Below are 24,765 nucleotides of genomic sequence, written 5' to 3' on the forward strand. Positions count from 1 at the left end.
CGAACTTAACCCGAATCCAAATCGGGTTTCAGAGCGCTTTACATTGCACTAGTTACGTTGCAGGAGAACACACATTCATTTTTGTTAGGCACGGAGAGATTAAGTGATTTGCCCAGAATCACAGGATGTTCAGCGTCATTACCGAGACTCGAACCCAGTTCCCCAGGTCCGAGGTCGAGCGCCCTAGCCGTTAGGCCAACTCCTCTCCATATTGAACTCGAGGGAGTGGTTACTTATCCACACCACCACTTTGAGCACACAATTGTGAAAAGTCATGTCAAATGATGAGCATTAATGAGTGAAAAGGAAGCACACCTTGCGTTAAAAACTGCCCTCACACACAGCAAGCTGTGTCATGCTTCATCATAGGGCTGCTAACACACCTCCGGGTTTACCCAACACTGGAGGTGGAGCACCAGGGAGGGGAAGACAATACAACAAATAATGTGAAATCAAGGGTGAGACAAATCGTGCAGAAAAAGTGATATAAAAGCTGGTCTCAGGGGATCCTTATTACAATTTTAATATTAGGGGCCCTGTCCAGGATTAAAAGTTATAGCAAGATATGTGGATGCTAATTAGAGGAACTTATAATGAGACTCCACCTGCTCCAATCTGCATGGGTGTCGACATGTTTCAGCCGGCAACTCTCACCTCTGTGACCCTGGGTGCTCACTAGGCCTGGGCTAAATTTCTGTTCCGCTCGCGGAAATTGCGACAATTTGACATTTTCGCGTTCCGCGGAGAGCGCAAAAATGTCAAAATTTCCGCATTCCGCAGCTTAGCGATAAATTGTTTCTTGCTCGTGCTGTAAAATACATTCTCGCACGCGATCGCCTTACCTGAATCCCCGAGTTCGCCGACAAGTTTTCCCGATCCGGTCGCGTTCTCCACGAGATGTTGGATTCTTGGTAGCCATTTGCGCTGTCTCGCGACAGTTCGCGCCCGCAGTAACGTCATGCGTCACGCAATCACGTCTTTCTTCTCGCGATCATGCACCGCGAGAAGTGTGAAAACAAGATGGCCGCGCCCGCGAGCAACCGCATGGGTAAGTTGGCGAGCCGCGACCACGCAGAAGATACCGCGAACGGGCGGGAAAAAAACTTCCGCATCTTCGCGATATTTCCGCGTGTTTGCGGAGATTTTAAACATTTTCGCGATAATTTGCGTAAGTCACTTTCGCAAATTCCGCCCACCCCTATTGCTCACCCTCCCCTTCAATGAATTCAGAAGTGAAAGAGGGTGGTATCACCTTTCAAAGAACCCTTCGCGTGTGCAGGGGAACCTGTACAAATATAAAAGCCAAACAGCACATAACAAATTAAGTGCCCCTTACTTAAAACAAAAAACAGACTCAAAAATAATAATGGTGCAAAATCTCCCATCATCACGAACACACTTTAAAATATAATGGGGGGCAGTCCGAATCCCCTTTAAATCTCTGGATTCGGGTGCTCCTTCACTTACAATTAGTGCCCCAGTCATAATTGAATGACTTTATCCATTCAACAAGACATAAAGGTTATTGCCATGTTGACGCACCAGTCCTCGGTTATAATTAACACCTGTAGGTGCCATCTTATGCAAATGAATCATTTGCATACAACCAGCTTTTATATCACTTTTTCTGCACTATTTCTCACCTTTGATTTCACATTTGTTGTATTGTCTTCCCCTCCCTAGTGCTCCACCTCCAGTGTTGGGTAAACATGGAGGTGTGTTAGCAGCCCTATGATGAAGCATGACACAGCTTGCTGTTTGTGATGGCAATTTTTAACGCAAGGTACGCTTCCTTTTCACTCATTTTTTATCACTATATATTTTTCTCCCTCTTCTTTTTGTGGTTAAAGTCTGAGCGGGAGGTCGAAGAGGGACCTGAACCTCTCACCCCTCTGTTCTATTGTGTTTTTCAAATGATGAGCATTCTCATCAAGAGATATGGGAATTTGAGTGTTGTAAGAGTCACACAAATGCCTTAGAGCACAGACACAGATAAAGTGAGCCAATTAATATACATAGAGGTTTTAAAGTGTAGGGCTCCTGTAGGAATCTGAATCTAGTGTGTAATGGGGGCATGATACAATGCTTGAGCAGGATTAGAGCAGTAGGAAATCTCCATTTGAATTGGCCACGGATTATATATTGGACAATTCAAAAAGCACAGCTTAAGAAGAGGTGCAGGGCCTGCATATGTGGTAACCATGATTGTGCGAATCTCACCTACAATAACTGGTAAAGTGCCTCATAACGTACCTGAATATATACAGTGACCGCCACTCAGTTCCAATAAGCTGCATATCTTATCAGTAGCAGACACCTGCCTTGTATAAGGAATGCTTTTGATTTGAATATATAGAATGAATGGAGATTACTCACCGGGACAGCTGCCATTAAAGTGGGTTTTAACACACTACAGTCTCCTTTGCTTCCCTTTTTAATTTTGCTTGCCTGAAAGAAAAAAGAAAAAAATCCTTTTACAATCTATATCAATTAGCGCCATAGCAAAGGAATTTAACACTGCATACTGGGATTCTACGTTAAGTAGAATGTTTGGAGGTGCCAACTCGTGAAAGGCATTTGCGGTTCGCTATCCTGGAAGGATGTGTGACCTGTAAAGCTACATCTCAAACAAATGCAAACTACTACACTTTGTGTGCATGATTCTTCATAATTGTACAGTGCTATCTAAAATATATTCAAGCCTGCTTTTGAATTTGTAAAACAACGTTATGGTCTGCTGTTCTAGTTACTATCAGTATCCCTTGCAACAGTACGAAACTGCTGTTAATTTACAACCCTCCAATTTTAGGTCTGAAACAAAGTTGACAGCTAACACATCAAAGCATGTGGAGAATAAGGCTATTTAATAGCATCCCAATCTCACCTAACACTGGTTCTTGGGCTTGCACCTCCATACTCTCACTTAACTTACAGTGCAGAAAGATAACCTGGCTGAGCCCTGTTACATGGACTGTTGCCAACTTCCAAATTGGTGGAACAGTCGGTCAGTGACTATTACTAAAACATGACAATGTTTAATGAGGAAACGAGTCACTGTACTTAACTCTATACAGCAGGAAAGCCTCTTGGGTGAAAGGAAATCACTTAAAACTAGATTCTTGCAGTTTTCTATGAAGCCCATCGATTATGCGCACTTACTAGGACAATACGATCACTGCATGCCAACATCAGTTTACAACAAAAGGCTAAGAGCAAACATTGAGGTAGAGTTTAACTAGTAAAAACAATACAATCCTACATTTTCAAAGTGCATTTTTAACAGCTGACCAAAAGTTCTGCAGTGACAAAATTAGCTGTTCATAGGGTGCACTAGACTGTAGCTCAACTGGCTTAATTAGCAGCCATTAAGAAAGCCTCCTGCCAAGACGAAAACGTCATTCACAGGTATTCACAATGATGCACAATGGTGAAAATAATTTTGATCCAAGGATTATGTTGTTTACCTGTAGTCTCCTCAACCATTCTTCAGGACCAAAGCCAGATGCATAACCTGAATGGTTCTAGCTGGTCATCTCCAGGTTACACACCACACTTTTCCTAGGCACAGCAGTGGCTCTCCTGGGCCCCTGTGGGCTACTGGCGGCCAGTTAACCTGACTGCTAAGGAAGCAGCAGGATTGCCCCTCGGTCCACCCTCACAATCTTGTCTGTCGTTCGTCAGGTTCAGCAACATTCGGCGTCACAGAAAGCCTTAACAGTAGCTCTCGGAGCTCACTGAATCCATCCGTGGACTGGTCCCGTTCCAACCAGTGACGCCTCTACTTCAAAGAGAAACTTTAAGATGGTCAGTCCACTCCATTGCACCTCTCTAAATTAAAGACTGCCAGGGTGGCTTTAGAAAGGCCTACGTTAAAAAGCCTTTTTCCCCCACGGAGTCTGTTTTTTGGAAAGTGAGGGAGGCTGTCAAGCCAGCCTGTCTTTGGGTGACAAATGGTCCCCTATCCCCTTCTTACCTTAGCTTTCACAAGCAGCATTATCTTTCCACAACCGTGCTTTTACACTATTAATTCAAAGCATTGGCAGAATAGTTCAAACTAAGGCTAATTACCATGCCTACAGGAGGTCCCTAGGCAGGATAAGTGGGTCGAGTGATTCAGTGTTCATAAAGCAGAAGATAACAAGATATCTAGAAATTGCATTTGTGTCATTGGTACCCAATGGATTAGGCCTGCACTGCGTAGCACAATACTACAAAGATAAATTCCCTATCTGGGCACTGGATCCAAGATACATAAAGATGTTGCTTTTTCCAAACCTTTTCTAAACTAGGTTTAAAAATAATAATAATAATAATATCAGATTCAGACTTGTGGCAATGATTAAGATGACATTTTCTGCATCAGAGTAGTTTTGCAAAACATCACAATTCAGAAGGCTGAATTGGTACATGTATTTTACTTTTCTTTTAAAATTCTCAACTAATCTCAGAGTAAAAAAGGATTCCTTGGTTGTAGGATAGGCACAATAATTGGAGAGGTTTAGGCATTAGTGAACTTCATCCAGGAACGTTCTGATGGCCATTATGTTCACGTATTATTTACGAATTTATAACTTCAAACCCCAATGACTGCAGATTTGCGTTGGAGCTTCTGCCAACCAGCTTCATTGGAAGATGGGGAAACTCCTTTGCATTTTGTTGGGTAGGAGATATGCTAGTGTCTATGGCACAAGCTACGGGAGAAGAAAATATGTTGCTTACCTGTAACTGTAGATCGCCAGCATTGGTATCTTTCATAGACTCACAAGCTTGAATCATACCCAATCACCGAAATGGGAGTCCCACGGTATTATAGCAAAGCAATCATGTTCGTAGCATTGGCTATAATGGCACTCAGCCATGAATTTAATAGCCTATCTACGCCCTTTTAAAAAAAAAAAAAAAGGACCAAACAGTCAAGCGACAGCACCCTCTAGAACCTCCCCCCCAGAGGACAGTTTCCTCAGATTTTCAAGCACAAGTGGGTATAAACATAAACTCAAAGACTAAAGGGGAGCCTCTAGGGGAGGAGGGTGGGTCGTATGTGAATCTATGAAAGATACCAATACTGGAGAACTACAGTTACGGGTAAGTAACTTATTTTTGTTCTACAGTATTGGATCTTTCATAGATTCACATGCTTGAATCAGAATAGTCAGCAGTAAACCCGAATACATATTAGCATACAATAATAATATAAATAGTAAATAGTCACAAAAGTATAATGAGTAATAAACAATTTACGGAATGGTCTTGTTCTGTATAAAAAAAGCTTAATACACCTTTTAACATCTAAGGTATGCAGAGATCTCTCTGCAATAGTTCGTGGGTTTGGAAAGAATGTATTTAGTACAATAGGTTCGTTAAGATGGAAATGCGAAGATACTTTTGGTATCAATTTAGGGTTAGTCCTTAAAATTACCATGTCTTTTTTTAATTGCATGAACGGTTGTTGTATACTGAATGCTTGCAATTCACTAACTCTTCTTGCTGATGTTAGTGCCAATAGTAAATCCACCTTTTAGGAAAGATATTTAAATTATTTTCTTGTGGATTTGTTCTGACTTCATATCACGCCGAGATGCCAAGGAGGAGGCTCTTTCAACAGTGGAAAAACTCTAAAGAGACCCTTGAGGAACTGTTTAATAATTCTCAGGGACCAGAGAGAGGATGAGTTTACCGATCTCCTAAAGCGAAAGATTGCTGCTAAGTGCACTTTTATTGATGAATGTGCAAGGCCAGACTTGACTAACTGAAGAAGATAAGGTAAAATCTGCACTGGTGTGGCGAGGAAGGGATGCAACTGACACCATATACAGAACATTTCCACTTTAATTGATATGACTTATTAGTGGAGTCTGCTCGCGCATTAGAGAGGGTTTTCTCTGCAGTCTCTGGGGATATCTAATGCTTCAAATCATGGTCGTGAAATGAAGAGAAGTAGGGTTGGGATGATGTACTTGGCCCTTGTTCATGGATAGTAATGTCGGAGTAGTTGTCAGAGAGCTACCCCCCGCGCCTTGAGACCCTCACGGGTGAGTAGCGAGATTCATAAAACCCTGATTGATGTGATGGTGTTCCGAGAGAAGGAGAAGTTCAGTTTACCAGAATTGCCGGGGCCATTTCCAAGCAATGAGGATTAATCTGCATGATTCTCTTCATTTTCTTGAGCACTCTTGGCATCAAAGAAATTGGGGGGGAAGCATAAGCAAATACTTCCAATCATCTGATCAAAAAGGCATTTTGAATATCACAAAAAGGTGACATTCGTGTGTAATGTGGAGGTGTAGTAGCAGCCCTATGATGAAGCATGACACAGCTTGCTGTGTGTGAGAGCAGTTTTACAAAATTGGTGTATCCCCCACACACTTATTCATCTCCACGTAACCTGTTTTTATCCCTCTTCTTTTTGTGATATTCGATTATCGAGCGGGAGGTCGAAGAGTGTTTTTCCGCTCTCCCCTCTGTACTTTGTGTGTTTTGACAAAAAGGCATTTCCCCACGATCCTTTACCAGGATGCCAGTTTGCGTCGTATTGACATTTCTGGTTTGTCTTGGTCGCAAAAAGATCAAGTTGCGGTGTGCCCTATCGAAGGAAGATGTCCTGTAGAACTAGAGGATCGAGTTCCCACTCGTGACAACTGGTTGTCAAAATGCTCAAAGTGTACGCCAGCTCATTGTACACTCCTGGGACACGTTTCTGCCCTCAGTGTACATTGTGTTGCAAGGCCCAGTTTCAAATTGTTTGTGCCTGCTGTGATAGAGCAGCTGATCTCGTCCCTCCTTGTTTGTTTAGGTAGTGCATGCTGGTGGTAATGTCCATACAGATAAGTACGGACGAGCCTGAAATTTTTGGGAGGAATGAGAACAGAGCCAAAGCTATGGCCTTCAGCTCTAGAAGGTTTATATGCATCCTTTTTCCGAGGTTGTCCATTTGCCACCGACAGAGCTCTTGAAGAGGAGAGCCCCATCCCTCCAGGTACGCATCCAGGGAGGAGATCTGTTGCTTGAGAGAGAAAAGTCACCCCTTGAGAGATATTTGATGACACTGTCCACCATTGCATGATCATTGTTGGGGCTATGAACATTACATTATTGAATGACCCCAGAACTTGTAGCCACTGTTAGTCTAGCTGCCCCTATAGGGGATGCATATGAGGTCTGCAGTTTGGCATGAGGGGAATGCAGGAGGAGCAAATTCCCAGAAACGACTTATTATAAGGTCGAGAGTTGATTTTTGTAGATTTGGTATGAGACCCGATTTTTTGAATAAGGAAAGGCTTAGTGCAGTATGTCCGCTAAGGCTTGTTGATATGTTGGAGCTTTTATTACCCAATCGTCTAAATACGGGAAGACTATTTCCGTTTAGCATTAGATGGCTGCCAACGGGGCAATTCACTTGGTGAATATTCTTAGGGCTGATCATAGTCCAAAGAGGAGCAGTTTGAACTGATGGTGTGTGCCAGCTACCTGGAAACTGCGGTATCTCCGATGTCTGATGGATTGGGATGTGAAAGTACGCATCTTGAAAGTCTAGAGCCGTCATATGGTTCCCATGATTGAGAAGGTGTCAAATATCTTGTAGGGTGACCACCCAAAAATATTTTTTTCAATTTTGTTCAACTGTCGAAGATCCAAGACAGAGCCCCAATCTCCTGATAAGGAAGAAACAGGAATAGAAACCCATGCCCCGCTGGAATTTCGGGACCTTCTCGATCGCACCTTTCTGCAACATGATAGCAACTTCCTTCAGTAGCCGTTTCATATGTGGAGAAAACTTCAATTTTGGAGGCACATTCAGTGGTTTGCTGACGAATTTGAGGGTATGCCCTCGAGCTAGGATGTCTAGGACCCATTTGTCTGATGTTATCATGGGCCATTGGTGAATACAATGAGGAAGGAGTTCTCCTAGTTGCTTCTTGGATTTGGGGAAGGTAGCCAGCTGAAAGGGTAGATCATGGTTTTCTATTGTTTGTAAGCTGCTGCAGGTAGCAGTCTGTACAGTTGCGCATATTGTAGGCTGATATTGTTGCCTATAATTCTGGAATCCTCCTCTGTAAGAGTAGGAACTTTTTCCTGTGGCTCCTCAAAAGGGTAGTTTGCGAAATTGCAACGATACCAAGACTTGCCGGTGTCAGTATCCGCCTTAATAGTTTGCAGAGCTTCTTCAATGTGTTTTCCTACCAATGCTTCCCAGTCATAGGGCACGTCCAGGATCTTCATCTGAACATCTGGTCTGAACGTTGTCGCTTTTAGCCAGCCCTGCCTGCGAAGGACTGCTGCCCTAGCCAGTTGTCGGAAACCTGTTTAAGATCTAAAAATCGACGGTACAGTCGATTATCTCCAAAGAAGCTTGTTCACCTTCTAGAAGAATCTTCCTGGAGTCAGGTTTAACATTCTCTAGCAGTAGATCGATAGATTGCGCCATATCCGACCACATTTGCTTGTCAAATCTTCCTGGAATTGCTAGAGAATTTGCTGCTCTAACTGTTATTGCCGCCATGCTGGAAAAATGCTTACAATCATGTCAAGGCGACGCCGTGTGGTGGTGTTGATAGAGCTAGCAGGATTTCTGGAACGTCTCTGGACTGCTTGACTGCTGAAGGAATCTGGTCTTGGTTGTCGAATAAGGCATGCAGGAGCATAATCCGGTGCCTTGCATTTATTATTTAACCTGGGCATAACCGCTGTCCCCGTGGTCGGGTTCTTCATTATAAGTACTCCATGCCATATTAAATCTATAATGTGAATAGCCCTTATCGATTTTTTAATTAGTTCTTTAAAATCGTAAAGAAAACAGTCTGCCTGTTTGGTAGTGAAAGGCATTTTGCTGCTCTTTCCATGATGTTATGGAAACCTCCTTATATCGTCCGGAGACGAATCCAATGGCAGTGCAACCGGGGAGATGGTGTAGTTATCATATAGTCTTCTCACTCATTAACAGTGGATAAGCGATCCATGATCCCTCCCTCCTCTTCTTGATCACCATCTGAAGCATCAGGGTCATGAGCAGGCGGATCCGCCAATGGTAATGACAGAGGAGTACCTGACATTTGTAATGTGCACGACAAAGGCGGGGCATTTGTTGTGAAGACAGCATTGATGGTTGAAGTGGAGTGGTATAGAAGAAACAGGTTCTAGAATAGTTTATAATAATCCTGTAACATGCCTTGGAGATTGGTTACTAAGTCCAAAGGCATTTGGATAGAAAGTTCCAGCAGATCTGGAGGCACATATGCAGGATATTGTTGATATTCGTCTTCATAGTATTGATAATCCTGAGGGCTGGATCATCTTCGGATTCTTTATCCAGCAGCAGAGCTGTCGGAAAAGGCAAAACTTTGCTTAGGGATGTGTGAACTGGAAGAATCACATCAGCACTGGGTTGGTCAGCATATGAAAGGCGTGATAATGGTGCCAGAGGTGTTAAAGGTGCTGAAATCATTAATTTCTGGACCTCTGTCGACGATTTTTGTGTTTTCAGGCAAAACAAGTTGATGTCATTGATGGTGTCATCGACGAGCGCTCCGTCCATGGTGTTCTTTAATAGGTCCGTCGAGATGGATGTCTTCGTCGACTGAGTAGGCTCCTTCGTCGAGCGCTTTGATGAACGCTTGGTCGACGGAGGTGGAGACAGAGAAATCAACTTCGATGTTGTCGTCAACAATCTACATGTAAATAGGTTTGTCAACGCAGTCGGAGAGGACGTTATGTATGGCGATGCTGCCGTAGTGAATGTAGACGTCAACATAGTCGACGAGATAGGCATTGACAGTGTCGACGGAATAAAAGATGGAGAAATCTTTATTTTTTCAACAGAAGTAGCTCCCCTCATAGACAGAAGGGATTTAGACAACCTTTTGCCAGACATTTGTTTTTCAAATGGCATAGTAGGCTCTGAAGAAACCTTTGAGGAAAGTCTATGATGCGATTTCTCCTGATATTTCTTGAAATGATCAGGTGTCAGGTATTTCTTAAGGGCCTTTTTAGGGAGTTCAGAAGACTATCAGAGATCTATCCCTGGTTAGCGATTTGCCAGAGGTAAAAGCATCATCGCTCTCCCTCTCAGAAACAGGGTTTTCTTTAGATTTAATCCTCTGTAGCCACACTAGAAGTCTTCCCTCTCTGTCCTTGAGGGTCTTCTGTGAGAAAGTGCAACATGTTTTACAGTCTTTGACTGTGTGATCAGGATAGAGACAATAAATGCACTTTTTCTATGGATCATAGATATAAAGTCTTTTTTGCCATAGGTTACATGGCTGGAATAATCCCTTCTTACAAAGCTCTGACATGGTCAGAATGTCCAAGGGAATATTAGAAAGAAATATTTGCCCGACCTGAGATGAAGTTTCTTGAAATCAGTAGATTTGAAGGATAAACTGAGCAGAGCTCAGGGAGACTCCCTTCACATGACGTGCAGTAGAAAATCTGAGGGAACTAGCCTCTGTGGGGAAGGTTCTAGAGGGTGCTGTCGCCTCACTGGTTGTAGACTAAGTTTGGTCCTTTTTGTTTTTTAAAGGTCATAGATAGGCTATTAAATTCATGGCTTAGTGTCATAGTCAATGCTACTAATATGATTGCTTTGATATAATACCGTGGGACTCCCACTTTGACGACGGGGAATGATTCAAGCATGTGAATCTATGAAAGAGCCAATATCGGAGAATTCAGGTTTTGGGAATAACTTTTCTATTAAGGATGTATTCTATTTTAAATTTTTCACCTAATTTGTCTGCAGGCTTCCTGTGACTAAAAGTAAATCGCACAGAACTTGTGACATTAAGCTACAGACAAGGGACAGGTGCAAGATTGGATGGCATACTAAAATAGGTCTTTAAATTTTCTCAGTTCAAGCTTTGGAAAACTGTAGAGAAAGGAAGCCTGCTCTCCTTGAAAAAAAATCAATATGTACGCGTAGAGAAACAGTCCTGCTCAAAGGATTAAAAAGTGAGGTTTGAATCTGTCACAAAGTCTTCTTTGCCTGCATTGAGAAAATAGCTACAGGAAGATACTTGCTAGGAGACATTCCTGTGTATACGGAAGGAGCTGTTTTTCTGTGAGAATTCCCAGCTGACTGCATTACTCTGAATACAAAGCGTACCGGCACCCGTCATGTTGCGAGAGCTGGTCTACCAATGACAGCTGGGTTCTGCTGTGCTACCTATTGCCTGGGGGCTAGAGTGCTTGTAATTAGAAAAGATACCGGACGGATGAATCCTGTGGCAAGTGAGAACAATACCAATCAACTCGTGTCATGGAGTGACTTGGTCGCAGTTGATGTGCCATGCGGGAAAAATTATATTCGATGGGACTGAGATCACATGGACCTGCCCTGAATATTGCAGAAATAATTCTAATCATATTGGATTTCCATTGAAAATCTTATTTTGCAGGCCAGTTCCTGTTATAAGGTGGAAAATCGCCTTATTTTCAGGATTTGGAGGACTAGGCTAAACAAGGAGAACTACAACACAACAAAAGTGTAACATTAGAAGGCAGCTGCTCAGACTTTTCCAGCTCTCAGATTTTTGTAGTCTATAACAAGTTTTGAACAAGGTCTCTTACAATGTCAATCCAAACCTGTGGCACAGTTATTGGGCATTATTCCCCTAAGAGCTGTGGATACTAGATGTCAAATTCTGACAGAAAGAGCCGCAACAAGCACCCAACCACCCTGAAGTGCTCAAACTCAGTTCTAGCTCAAAAAGATAAAGCCAATTATGTGATCTTACAGCTGGTAATGTGTTTAAAAGTAACAAAGAAACTTTGAAAGCATGCAAGTTCATAAATGAAACTCCATGATGTAAATCACAGCTATCAAGCTTCAAGACAAAGAATATTGTTTTACCTGATCTGATAGCGTCTGTGGAGAGGAGTAGCCAATCCGGCAGCCATATGTCATGCATGAAACCTCTGCAGTCATCTCCAGCACATGCGCCAAAGGCAAGTAGCCTATGTAAGTGTCATTTGGGCTAATAAAGAAGTGCAGAATTAGATCAGACTATACAAATGCTACTAAGATGTAATTTATGTGATAGCAACAAAAATAAATGTGACCCAATAGCACAATAAGGGCAACTGTACAAATAAATGCATTCACATATTTAGTACTACAGTGCAAATGTCAATTCAAGTTTATTAGCACAGTAGAATGACCGTATCTGGGACAATCCCCATTCACTGCCTCAAAGATTGGATATTACAATTGCTTAATAAGTGGAATCAATTCTCCTTACGGTCACTAGGCCTCATAAGATTTTACCTCACTGAACAGATGTAACCCCTTGCACCCTGCTTCCGGTTAATGATGGTTTTTAAAATAAACATTAAGTACCATTCTTACATCACTCTCTGGATCTGCACATTGCAACTGTATTTATACAGCGCTTACTACCCCTGATGAGGCATTGAAGCACTTTTAAACGAGTAGCAAGCTATATATATCCTATATGTAGTTTATAGGATGCCCGTTGGGTGACAGGAGTGCTTTATAAGTGTGTTCTACATACATACATACATACATATATACAGATGCACAGAGTGTAATATGCAATCTGTTGCCATTGTGGATTGTGATCAGGGGCTGGCTATAACTCACGAGGCAGAGTGTAGGTTCAAAGGAACAAAGTGTGTATGTGTACAGAGTAGGACAGTGGACCAAACAATAGGTTCCAACTAATGATCGAGAAATAATCAATGGTAACATAAAATAGTACAAATGAATTAGGTTAATTTGAGCGTCCATTCCCCATTTATGGAGAGTGTATCGAATGGTTTAGAAAGTCATCATCAGTACAATCTACTACTGAACAGAACTGGAAATAATTAAATATGGTGAGCAGGTCCCTATAATGGGATACCTGGCAAATTAAATTGCAGGATTGAACCCTGCAACTGTATGTTAATTTAAAATTTCATCATGTCAGTCCCGGCATGGTATGCATAAAATGCAGGTAAAATTAAACTAGCACCACCACAATTATCTAGTGACAGTAGCAGCGCTTCTTATATTCTTTTCGATTTTAGCCAAGCAAAATTGAAAGTACTAGTGAAGAGGAGATGGTAAACCAGACATGCCATCATATCTTGGACATACATATAGGGCCCAGCCTCTGAACCATAGTACCTATCCGAAACTCTGTGGACTCTTAGCTTAGAAATTTGGTAAACTTACCCTAGCCCAGGTATTCTTTCACACTGGCCTGCCATTCCTGCTATCAAGTTGCTGTGGATCATCATCACTCCTTTTGGTCGCCCAGTAGAGCCGCTGGTGTACATGACAACTGCCAGATCTGTAGGAAGAGGTCTTTCTGATGGCAAGGCCACTAAAAGGTAGAAAGTTGCGCATAAATCCTTCCAAATATAAGGCACAGCATTCATAACAACCCATTAAGGTGCCTATGATATCTTCAGTCACTAGGACTGATACAAATCAATCAGCTGTACCATTCAATACCAACAGAGAAACCTATTTCAAATTAACATTTGATTCTCTTACCATCTGCAAGAATACTGCTTGTGCACAGATGTTACTATGAAGCACAAAGTGCCAAGAACAGAAAATCATTTCAGTGAAACAGAAAAATATCCACTGCTTGTTCTTACTTAACGCAAAGTAGAAAGCACTGTGAAATCAGCAATTCACATTACTTACAGCACCAAGTAACTTGCGATATTGGAGACAGACAGACACACACACCCATCATCCCCACCCTCCCCCCAGATAAATAACTAACCAGGTGACATTCCTGAAGTGTTGAGATAAGATACCCTGAGTTACAGGTTTTAACCAATAACCACTGTATTTATACACTGCACTATTAGCTAATAGTTTAGATGACGTCAAGTAGGATTTGTGATGCAGTTTATCAAAAAGAAATGACAATGCAACAAGTAAATTATATAAAAAGGTTTAACAAAAATGTTAAATGAAAAGTGCCAGAGTCTTCGCTTACGGTTCTCTGGTTTCTCTCCTAGTTTTTCCACATCTTGCATGTTGTGAAGTGCCATTCCTTGAGGGCCATCTGAGCTGTTACTGATCTTCTTGCCCACGTAGATGATATGTTTGAGACTTGGGATGTCCGATAACACAGGCTGCAGCATCATATGTAAGAGAACCACACACAGAAAATGTAAACTGAATCATTGAAACATATACATGATGAATACAGCTTATGTGCATGGATTCCAATACATGGGGGAAAGGGGAAATGAGTTACGATAGATTACCAGAAAGAAAAGGAAGGCTGGGTAAAATCCTGAGGACCCAATGTACATCCATGGCCAAACGAAATCACTCCTAACAGCATTTTTTTTTCCAGTTTCCCATTTTCATTTGCTTGATTAAATGTAGATAGGAATGGTCCATAAAAGCAAACTCATTCTTTACTTGATAAAAACAGATTTACAAATGCCACATGCACATTTGAGTTCATCCTTACCTTAAGTTTGGTTTCTAAAAGTTCTGTGCTGGTGAAGAGATACGAGGCACCAGACTCGTTTAGACCATAGGATACCGCTTCCTCCCCAAGAGTGGCATACAGAGTTACAACTGTTTAGGAGAAGAAGGGGTTGCATGAGAAACCGTGAATTCCAGGAAAGGATCAAACTTAGGACTTGTACGGTTCTAGAGACCATGTAGTGTGAGAAGTGACAAGTGCTTAGTTAAGTATAATGACTGGGCACCCAGTAAATAATAAACATGGTGACATGAGGTGCAATTACAGACCACTCAAAGGAAAACTAGTTAATACAGATTAGCAATGAAACAAATTAAAAGACATCCTCACAAGCATTAACATTAGTGTGACTGCCAATGGAGGCAGAAATCAGCCTGCCAAGTTACAGAAAGTATTATATGTGTATATATGACTTTCACTAGATATGTAATATTTAGAAACGGGCAATATTTTGTCTAAGGCACAAAAACTATCTTCAAAATCTATATGAAGTTTTTTTCAAACAGCATACCAATACTTCTTGTACACTGTGACCTTTAAAAAGAATTGTGGGACTAATGCATCAACTTTTACGAAATTATTTTCCAATTTTGTTGAAATGTTATTTAAAGTGATTTCATGCAAAGGAGAATCTGTCTAAACAGTGTTAAGCAGCAAATGACAACTGAAGAAAGTCACCCTGATAAAGAGTCTAAAAAAAAAAAAAGCAAACCGTGACAGAAGAGCCTCCCCAACTTATGTGCCAATCCAAGATTTACCCATACCTTGTCCCAGCTGTGGTGACCTTACTCCCGACAACGGAAACTATATTTATACCACTCTACTCTTGAAATGCTGTACTGGCTTTCATCCAAGGAGATGACAACTCAAGACTTTCACAGTCCACAAGCGCCTCTGCAACTTCTAAGGTCCTCTACAACTACCAGCTTCCTCATTTCTAAAGATTGAATGCCAGATCCCTCGCGCACAGGGATGCACCCAGTCTGGAACGTCCTGATCTGTCCTTCATGGATTCTAAATTGAGAGGTTTTCTGCTCTGCCTACAACCTGAACACTCAGACCACGAAAAATATTAATCTGGCCTCCAATACAGTCGGACACCACCAAAAGCTCTCACTCTTCAGACAACAGGTGCCGATGACTGATCCTTGACCCAAACGACTCCTTCAAAAGGTTTTTCCACTAATCCATAATTTCAAGTCGGCACCCAAGTATCTTGAAGAATCTGTTGACCAGTTCAAGGTGTGGCAGAGCAGAACTGCACTACACCCCCCACTCCCTCAAAAGATCTGAGAGACACAAAATATGGCAGGCAGGGTTTCACAAAAACCCTTCAATGAATAAAACTTAGACAGTCACAATATTTTGTAGACTTTTCTTCACTTTGTCAGCCCACAGTGGTGCAAACACATACGATGGTTTTATACTCTGGCAGAACAAATACAAAAGAATTGTAATTGGAAGCTTCCCCAAGAATTGCCTTGGGCTACTCCATTTATACAATTCTCAGAAAAAGATGAATTGGACTTAACATTGTCGCCATGCTTTCATTTGAACAACTGTCTTTTCTAAAACATCGATCCAATGGACATCAAGGAAAAGAAACATTTAAAGCATGTGCACTGATTCACAGTCCTGGCAGCTCACATGGCAATTATACTGTGCAATTTATGATGAGATTACAGCTCAGTGCTTTGATCACTAGTAGCAGACGATGCAATGACACAGCTAATGACGCCTTATTGGTTGTTTTTGGCACACAGAGCGAAGAAGAAGGTTTAATTTAAAGACAGTTTGTTCTCCTCTGTCTCACGTTGTGGTCTGCTGATGCACTTGGATGTCTTTTTCTAAGGTTGGGTCATGATTTCACAATTGTCTAAAGTTCCCAAAACAAAAATAGACACAGGCATATCACAGCTAAAATCAGGACATCGCACAGTGCAAATAAGCAGCCCCATGACATTGGGGAAAAACCTCAAAAGGCTACATAGAAGAGGTGTAAAAGTCATAGGAAATGGTCTGTGCTAAAATAAGAATACTTTTTATCCAAGTGGAAAATAAGCTACGGATATTTGAGGAAATATTACTTTTACTGTGTTAATGGCTCTCTCTGTCTCTGCACTCCTACCTTGGTGTGTAACTGAGTCCACGTTCATCTGTGCGTAGCGCACCTACTTAAGCTACTGGTTGGGTATAACTTTGGCCACAAACAGATCGGGAAAGGGCATCTCATGAAGAATACCGTCACTTTAAGAGAATTTGAGTTCTCAATTCACTAGCACGTGTATGGAGCTCCACCCCTTATCTGTGCACCATGAACTTCAAGAACCTAGATCCAAAATGTTTATTAACAACAGATTTAACACAACATGAAGGGATGGATTACGGGTGTTGTGATGGACTGCGATCAAGGACTAAAATGCCCTGATCTCATGTTAGAGTTGATAAACACCTGCCAGGTAAGAAAAAGGCAGACTATCATAATGGCAATGTGCGAATGAAGAGCAGCGGGGCGTGGCGAACAGCATGGCCGAGTGAGACGAGCTTTTGCTGCGCGCCGACAGAAAGCACCATCCGACACGGAATCCGGCAGTCCATAAGCCCAGAGAACACCTGCATTTGCCCTCCAGGCATTACTTAATACTCCAGCCAGCGACGCTTATGAGGGACTCCGGGACCCCCTGCGACCTCCTCCGCAGCTGTCCTGGGACTTGAGCAACGGCTGCAGCTGCGCGGTCAAAATGGTGCGGACGCGGAGCTCAGGCAGCCCGGCGAGCTTCTGGATCCGGCGCTGTGGGGCCACGGCCACCCGGGGACACGGATCGGGAGGACTTTTGGCCTCCGTCCCCTCCAGAACCTGACGGGGGTGCGCAGAGGGGAAATCTTGCCCGGAATCGACGCGGCCCTGCCAGTCTGCATCACAACTGTCGGCGCGGAGCCTTCGGCCTCCGGGATCAACCGCAAGACTGCTCGGCAACGGAGCACCTGTGAGCAGTAGAGTGCACTGATGAGCGGTGTCCGGCGCTGTGACCCCAGGTGACTCGGGCGATTGGGAGTCGCTGTGCCGCCTGATAGCGAAGCCTGGGGGTCACGCTCTGCGTGAGTGGAGGATCGGGGACATGTAGGATACACCTCTGGATCTAGGAGACTAGCCATCCTGATTAAAAAGTCCCCTCCTTACAAGGTGAAACGCACATGGATAGATCCTCGGGGAACCTATGTGGGAGTGACAGGGTCATGGGGTAGAAGTAATGTAACCATCTCATCAGTTTATGCCCCACCAAAGTTACAGACTAGGACCATACACGGGGTAACCGACATTCTGCTGGGGACACCGGGAACGACTCACATTATCGGGGGTGACTTTAACGACGTAATGTCTGTCCCCATGAACTGCTCGGGAGATCATGCTCATCCCCCTTAGACTACATAATTAGCTAGATTGGCAGATACCCTGGGCTTGGTGGATGTGTGGAGACACGTCCAGGAGAACAGTACTCTTACTACTCAGGGGCACATAAGGTCCACTCGCGGCTAAATTATGTGTTGCTCCCTCGGGCATCAGAGGACATTTATGAGGCGGAATACATGGCCCGGGGTCTGTCTGACCATTCTCCCCTTTATGTTCAAGTGGAGAAGGGGTCCTGCGCCGGGCGAGGGAGTTGGGAGACTATCGGCATGGGACTAATAGAATAAAGAGGTGCTTCAGGGTCTCTGGGCTGACACCACCAAAGTTTTCTCTGCAGAAAATCTAGGATCGGTGCAATCGGGCGTCATGATGTGGGACGCATATAAAACGGTGTTGCAGGACAGGGCCCAAAAACGGATAGCCTGGGAACAGAGGAAGGCTCAGGAAGAACTTGTCACATTAGAAGCCCAAATCCTTACCTTGGAAAAGCGGCACCTCACACGCAGAGACCCACACGTACTGAGGCAGTTGACGGATGCGCAGCATCACTACAGGGCCCTAGCAACACAGGAGGCCAAGGCGCAGGCGACCCTACATAGGCTGTATGATGTGGGGGACAAATCGGGAAAGCTAATGGCATGGCTTCTCCGTAAAGAAATTGAATCCCGCTGGGTAGCGAGCGTAGTGGAATCCCAGGGAATAACAAACACGGGATGCACAGATAGTAGGATGCGAACGTCTGAACTATCAGAATTTCTATGAAGCCCAAGATCTGAGGGCCCAACCGGATATACTAGCCTATCTAGAGGCCATTCAGACGCAGTCCTTAGATGGCGACAAGAGGGAGGGTCTAGAATCGGATATAACGGTAGACTAAATCAAGCAAGCTATAACCAGATCGTGTCCTGGGAAGACCCCAGGCCAAAAGGCCGACCTGCAGAATTCTATAAGAGATGCGTGGATCTTTTGGCTGCACACCTCCTGGCGCTTTTTCAGGATGAATCTCAGGAGGGAATTCTGCCCTCGGATCTCTGCATGGCCACGATTATCCCCATCCACACACAAGGGGAAACCCCCCAGTGACTGTGCTTCCTATTGCCCCATTTCCCTCCTTAATATAGAGGTGAAAATATTGGCGATGATTCTGGCTTTGCGCCTTCGCCAAGTCATCACTATTCTGGTGCACCAGGACCAGACGGGCTTTCTACCCATCCGGGCGACCAGACTGAATCTGCGTAGGACCCGCAATTGGCTCGTGGAGGTACAGGACCGAGAAGAGCCGCATTTGCTCTTGTCCTTAGACGCAGAAATAGCGTTTGACGCGGTGCATTGGCCCTTTCTGGAGGCCGCCCTGGTTAAATTTGGCATTGGCCCCAAGTTTAGGCACTGGATGGGCCTCTTATACACGGACCCCCGTGCAAGAGTTAAGGTCAATGGCCAGGTATCCAGAGATTTCCCCCATTAGAAGGGGCAACCATCGGGGCTGTCTGTTGTCCCCGCTACTCTTTGCTCTCACGATCGAGATAGTGGCTTGGGAGATTCGGCAGCGGTCAGATATTTCGGGGGTTCCAAATTACGTCAATAGATACTAGGGAAGAAAAGATCACTATATGCGGATGACATCCTAGTATATGTTACCTACCCGACTACCACGATTCCCGCCTAGTTTGATCTTATGGGCCGGTATGGGATGTACTCAGGATATACTATAAACTGGAGCGTGGCCCACTCTCCCCGGGGTGCTACAGATAGCACAGACTGGGTTCACATACCTGGGGATTTATCTCAGCACAGACAGGAGGCTCTCGTACCAGAAAAATATCCAACGGGTCATCACTAACTTCGCTGTAGACGCACTGAGGTGGAAACCTCTCCAGGCAGACCTTCCGGGTGATTGATGCGGAACTATGCTCCCTCCTATGGCTCGGGAAGCAGCCGAGGATTGCACTGACTACATTACATCGTCACCAATATAATGTGGGGGATTTCCTAAACGGATATTGAGGCCTACTACTGGGCGGAGCATCTGACCCTGATGAATGAATAGATACATGCCACGGCAGAACACCCCACCTATAGGCTTGAAAGATATACTATGACGACTCACATGTGCATGTATTATCTCTATGGGGGACGGGCATGGGGACACCTACTCCCGGCCTTACAGGTCACGCTAGAAGTATGGGACAGAGCGTCAAAGGCACTGAGATTTGCACGTAAACCAACTAAACAGACACGTCTCTGGAACTGTCCCTGGTTAAAGGAACTCCACAAACTGAGGGGCTTTGAGGGGTGGGACGCCATAGGCATTTCCACCATAGGGGATATTGTGTCCAAGGGCAAACTTAAAAGCTTCCGTGCACTGCACACAGATTTTGGGTTGCACACCTCCCAGGTTTTGAAGTATGCGCAGCTACGACATGCCTGGCTGGCGGAGAGCTCGTTATCCTCCTCACTGCCAGAGTATGATCCACTGGAGGGACGCCTACTACAGGAACAAAGGCAGTATCACTGACATACCGGACCCTGAATAATAATGCACTGGACAGACTGGGGAAATTGAGGGACTTGTGGGAACTGAATTTACGTACTCTTGAGAACGTTGACTGGGAAGCAACCCTAATGCACCATCGGGAGGTGGCCATTAAAGCCTGCATTAGTCTTATTCAATACAAGATACTACACAGAGTCTATTATGATAGGGCCTGGCTTCATCATATGGGCCGCGCCGGTGACCCGAATTATTTGAGATGCGGCCAGGCACAGGGGGACTTCTACCATACCATTTGGGACTGCCCCGTCATACAGTCATATAGGGAAAAGCAACATTGCCCCTGGACCCCAAATTCATACTGTTGGGCATACCAGAGGATGTAGATCTGGGTCGTCCGCAGCTCATCTTCGCCATGTTGGCTCTAGTGGTAGCGAAAAGGGACGTAGCTATAAAAAGGGGGCGGTGTTGCCTCCCCAGCTTCGAGAATGGAAGGTGGGAATGGATATGTACATGGCGGCAGAGGGTCACATGCAAAGCAAGAGGCTGCCCGCGAAAATTCCGTAGGGTGTGGGGCAAATGGAGGACATATGGGCTAGATGGAGGACTGGGCGATGATTAGTTGGCCTATAGAGGGTGTCGCATTTCACTTCCGTCAAGACAGCCGGCTGGTGGATGCTGCAGCAAAGATCAATTAATGCGTGGGACATGCAGATCCATACAGCCCGAAGAGGGAAAGAGGTGGGAACCTATGTGATGTGGATTATATATGTACATTTCTGCACGAATGTAACACGCTTCTTTTCGTTTTTTGTTTGACACAAAATGCAAATAAAAATATTTAAAAGAATGAAGAGCAGTATTATCAGGTAGACCACCATGGACTGAAGATTCTGGGGATAACTTATGCCACTTTGCACTGAGGTTGCAGACAACACAAGCTCCCTAAAAACATAGCCCGACTAGGAAGTTTACACCAAGATCAGAATCCCCTATGAACCCCAAATGCATGGTGTTTCCTGCAAATCCTTATCACAACCAGCTAAGGAAGGAGAGACAGGTCTTAAAGAAGGACATTTGAGAAGGTCCAGAGGCCCCAGTAACTTCTCCAAAGTTATAATCATTTAGCTTGGAAACTACTTTCTACCATCCAATACTGAACCACACAACCTTCTCTTACACTCTCCAGATACTGTCTGGAATAGTGTTCTTGTGCACACAATCATCATTTGACAAATGCCAACAGAGAGCCTAGTCAACAATTAATTGTATACCTCCATTCATCCTTCTCAGACAGGCACCTTCCATCCACATATATTGGTGCCTCACTGAAAACCCTCTTCCCATAACCCTCTTCAAAAATATGCAACAGGCAATGGCCTGACTTCAAAATGTGTAGAAGAGAGTCAGACTGTATGCAATACAAGCAGTTACATAACAATACAAGCAATTACATAAGAACAAACACCAAAATCCATTGGAACCCAATGAAATATTCCCTTGTTAAATGAAGAACATGTAGAGGTCAGCAAAGGAGGGGAACATGGATACATTTTAAAAGCAAGTAGGATTTCTACATTTCATTCACAATATTGCTTCTGCAGGGCAGAACTATATGAAAAGTAACCTAAGCACTGGCACCTAAAATAAATACCATGGCATGAGACCACATGGCAGAATTCACAAAGTTGTTCTTATTAAAGCATGCAAAGCAGATCTGTTGTCTTACAGAACACTAAAAGAAATATTCTCAAATAGTTAAAAACTCCTTAAATATTCCCTCAAAAACACTCCTTTTTTTTAAACCACCTATAACAGTACCATTCGCTGCATTATTTTCCCATAGGACCTGACGAGAGAAGGGTAGCAAAATCCCCAAAAGGTGAAGTTGACAATCTTGAAGTTTTATGGTTCCCAGAGTATTATGGCCTAAAATGGTTCTATTTAGCAACAGCCATGAACCCCATCAGAGAGACAATTTTCTGTGCACCTGATAAGTGAAGGGTGGTTAGAGAGGATAGTGGCATGCGTTATCATATGGCTAGGACCCAAAACTGCTTACCTTCATTTTTGTTTTAGTGTGTCCTAAAGGTCTTGAAAAGGCAAGCATTTCAAAGCTTGGTGTAAGGTTTACAAAAGGAAAAGCAGTACTGCAGACTATAAAGAGAACTTGTTAGTTTGACGTCTCTTTTCTCTGGCAACAGTGCAGCTGAATTAAAGACTTGCTTGCTTGCTTCAGCAGTCACCGTTTTATGAATTCAGGCTTAGTATTCTGTACTTGAGAGTTTGACTAACTAACTGAACAGGGGTAAGGGGCACTGGACAGGCTTATTATAAAGCCTCTACAGTGCAGACGCTGAAATATCAGTGAAAAAGTGCAAAGCACACACAATGAGCAACAATAGTGTACAAAGTAAAGATGGCTCATGGTAGTGGCGCTCCTTTGCTTCTAGCTAGGTACTGCTGGCCAAGTTTGCAGCTTTACGTAAAGGTAACTAAGGCCTTTGACTGATGAAAGCCATCTTGCTCTAGCAGACGTAGTTGCTGAAAATTAGACCTGAATTTGTGTCACCCTGTTGCAGGTTCTTTACTGTGTGACCTTACTGAAATTAAGGGGCGGTGGCCTGGTTTTATTTGCTTGGTTGACTAATTGCATCAAATAGGTTTCTCTGAAGACAGAATTTCTCAAAGCAGACTGAATGTGCATTTTCGTGGGTATCCGCACTACACTAAAAACAACCTGCTCTAAATGTAATTTGGTTTAACTGGGAGAAACCAAGTAACCTTTGTCTAAAGACTTGGAGCCCACCGCGTTTTGGAATTTCAAACGTGAAGTCAATGAAAAAGTGTGTTTGACAATAGTAAAGTCTTAATTGCTTGATTATAAATAGGGAGAATCCTTTGGAGAAAGGAAAAGCCTATGGTTTATTTATGGTCAAGTAGGAGATGCACACTTGATGAACAGAGAACATATTGAATACAAACAGTCATATGGCTTGCGATCCCCGCAGTTTAAGAGTTGTGCCCATTATGACATGTTTTTATTAAGAGACCAAATAGTTTCCTTCTTTTCGATTTCACACAGTTTGGCATGATCTGATGTTAGACTGCTAGCCTATGATAAACATGACAACCAATATTCTTTGTGAAGTCAACAGACACTTTCCTGGATGCGATGCTTTCACACCGTACTCCTGAAGAGTTGCGTCCGTGACTGTACCCTAGATGTTAACAAAGTACACATTAATAGCTACTGAGAAGACTAGTTTCATATCTCAATAAGGAATATGCTACTTACCAGCTGCAGATCCGCATACTTTTGCATAGATCGCCATCTGGTGTTGAGTTCTGATGTTTGCACTTTGTTATTGTAGAAGTCTTTGTAGTCATGGGATAGGTGACTCCTCCTCTAGTTAGTAGTGCGCATGGGTATCGACTCCATCCTTAGATTGTTTTGCCATGAAGGGTGATTATGGAGTTAGTTAGAAAATAGGAAGATGTCCATGTGTAATGTACCTAAGTAAGATAGTAGTGCAACACATCGGTGTCGGGGGAGGCGGGTGGGCGTATGCGGATCTACAGCTCTACATGCTAAGAACAGATGCATACTGGTAAGTAGGATTTTCCGTTCGAGGCATAGGAGTTGTAGATCGCATACTTTTGCAAAGACTATACAGCAGTTCCCCTGTTAGCGGTGGCTACCTGTATGCGTTGCAGTAGTTTGAAAAAAAGTGTTCTTAGCACAGCCTGGCCCACACTTGCTTGTTTTGCGTGCACATCTACACAGTAGTGTTTAGTGAAAGTGCGGTGTTGACCATGTTGCGGCTTTGCAAATGTCATCCATGGGAATATTTCTTAAGAATGCTATGGATGGGGGGGAGGAGCCTAGCGCGCAACCAAGATGGCCGCGTAGGTGCGAGGCTCCCGAGGACCTCCGTGACCTCCTACATAAATCCTGAAAATATCCTGTTCTAGATGAGGGGACAGTGTTGGTGAGCCCGAGCTGAGGTGTCACCCGTTTTCCGCTTCCAAATTGGACCTCGGACACCGGCGGGAGCACCGATTGAGGTTTGCGGCCTTCTCCACGCCGGCCCCCCGGATTGGAGTTGCGGGGCGATCCGGAGACAAAGTGATCAACAGCGGCGGGCAGGGCTGGGCGACTCGCGTACCCCGCACTTTCACTTTCGCTTTTGCACCCTCCTTGCTGTGTAGGCGAGGTTGGGTTGCGGGGCGGTGTGCGGTGGTGTGGCCTCGTTGGGGTGCCCTGCTGGCCCGCCGGCTGTGATCCGTCCTGCGGACCTGTGGTTGCCCCCCCCCCCCCCGGAGCCCGTGAACTGGTTTGTCGGCTTTTTCCGAGGTGATTGGCACGATTTGGGGACTGAAACCATGTCCACAAAGCAAGATGGCGA

The 24,765-nt window shown here is 44.0% G+C and overlaps 1 protein-coding gene across 1 annotated transcript in view; it reads right to left on the reverse strand.

The window, feature by feature from the left end:
• The window catches only part of ACSL4 (acyl-CoA synthetase long chain family member 4), a 327,102-nt gene that overhangs the window by 119,183 nt on the left and 183,154 nt on the right, over positions 1–24,765 (reverse strand). The window contains exons 5-9 of the mRNA XM_085606507.1: positions 14,439–14,548; positions 13,953–14,091; positions 13,172–13,322; positions 11,846–11,969; positions 2,377–2,448 (exon numbers count right to left, since the gene is read on the reverse strand). Of these exons, the coding sequence (XP_085462633.1) occupies positions 2,377–2,448; positions 11,846–11,969; positions 13,172–13,322; positions 13,953–14,091; positions 14,439–14,548 (596 nt within the window). The remainder of the gene's footprint in view (positions 1–2,376; positions 2,449–11,845; positions 11,970–13,171; positions 13,323–13,952; positions 14,092–14,438; positions 14,549–24,765) is intronic.

This window comes from Triturus cristatus, chromosome 5_2, assembly GCF_964204655.1.
Source record: "Triturus cristatus chromosome 5_2, aTriCri1.1, whole genome shotgun sequence".
Lineage (NCBI taxonomy): Eukaryota > Metazoa > Chordata > Amphibia > Caudata > Salamandridae > Triturus > Triturus cristatus.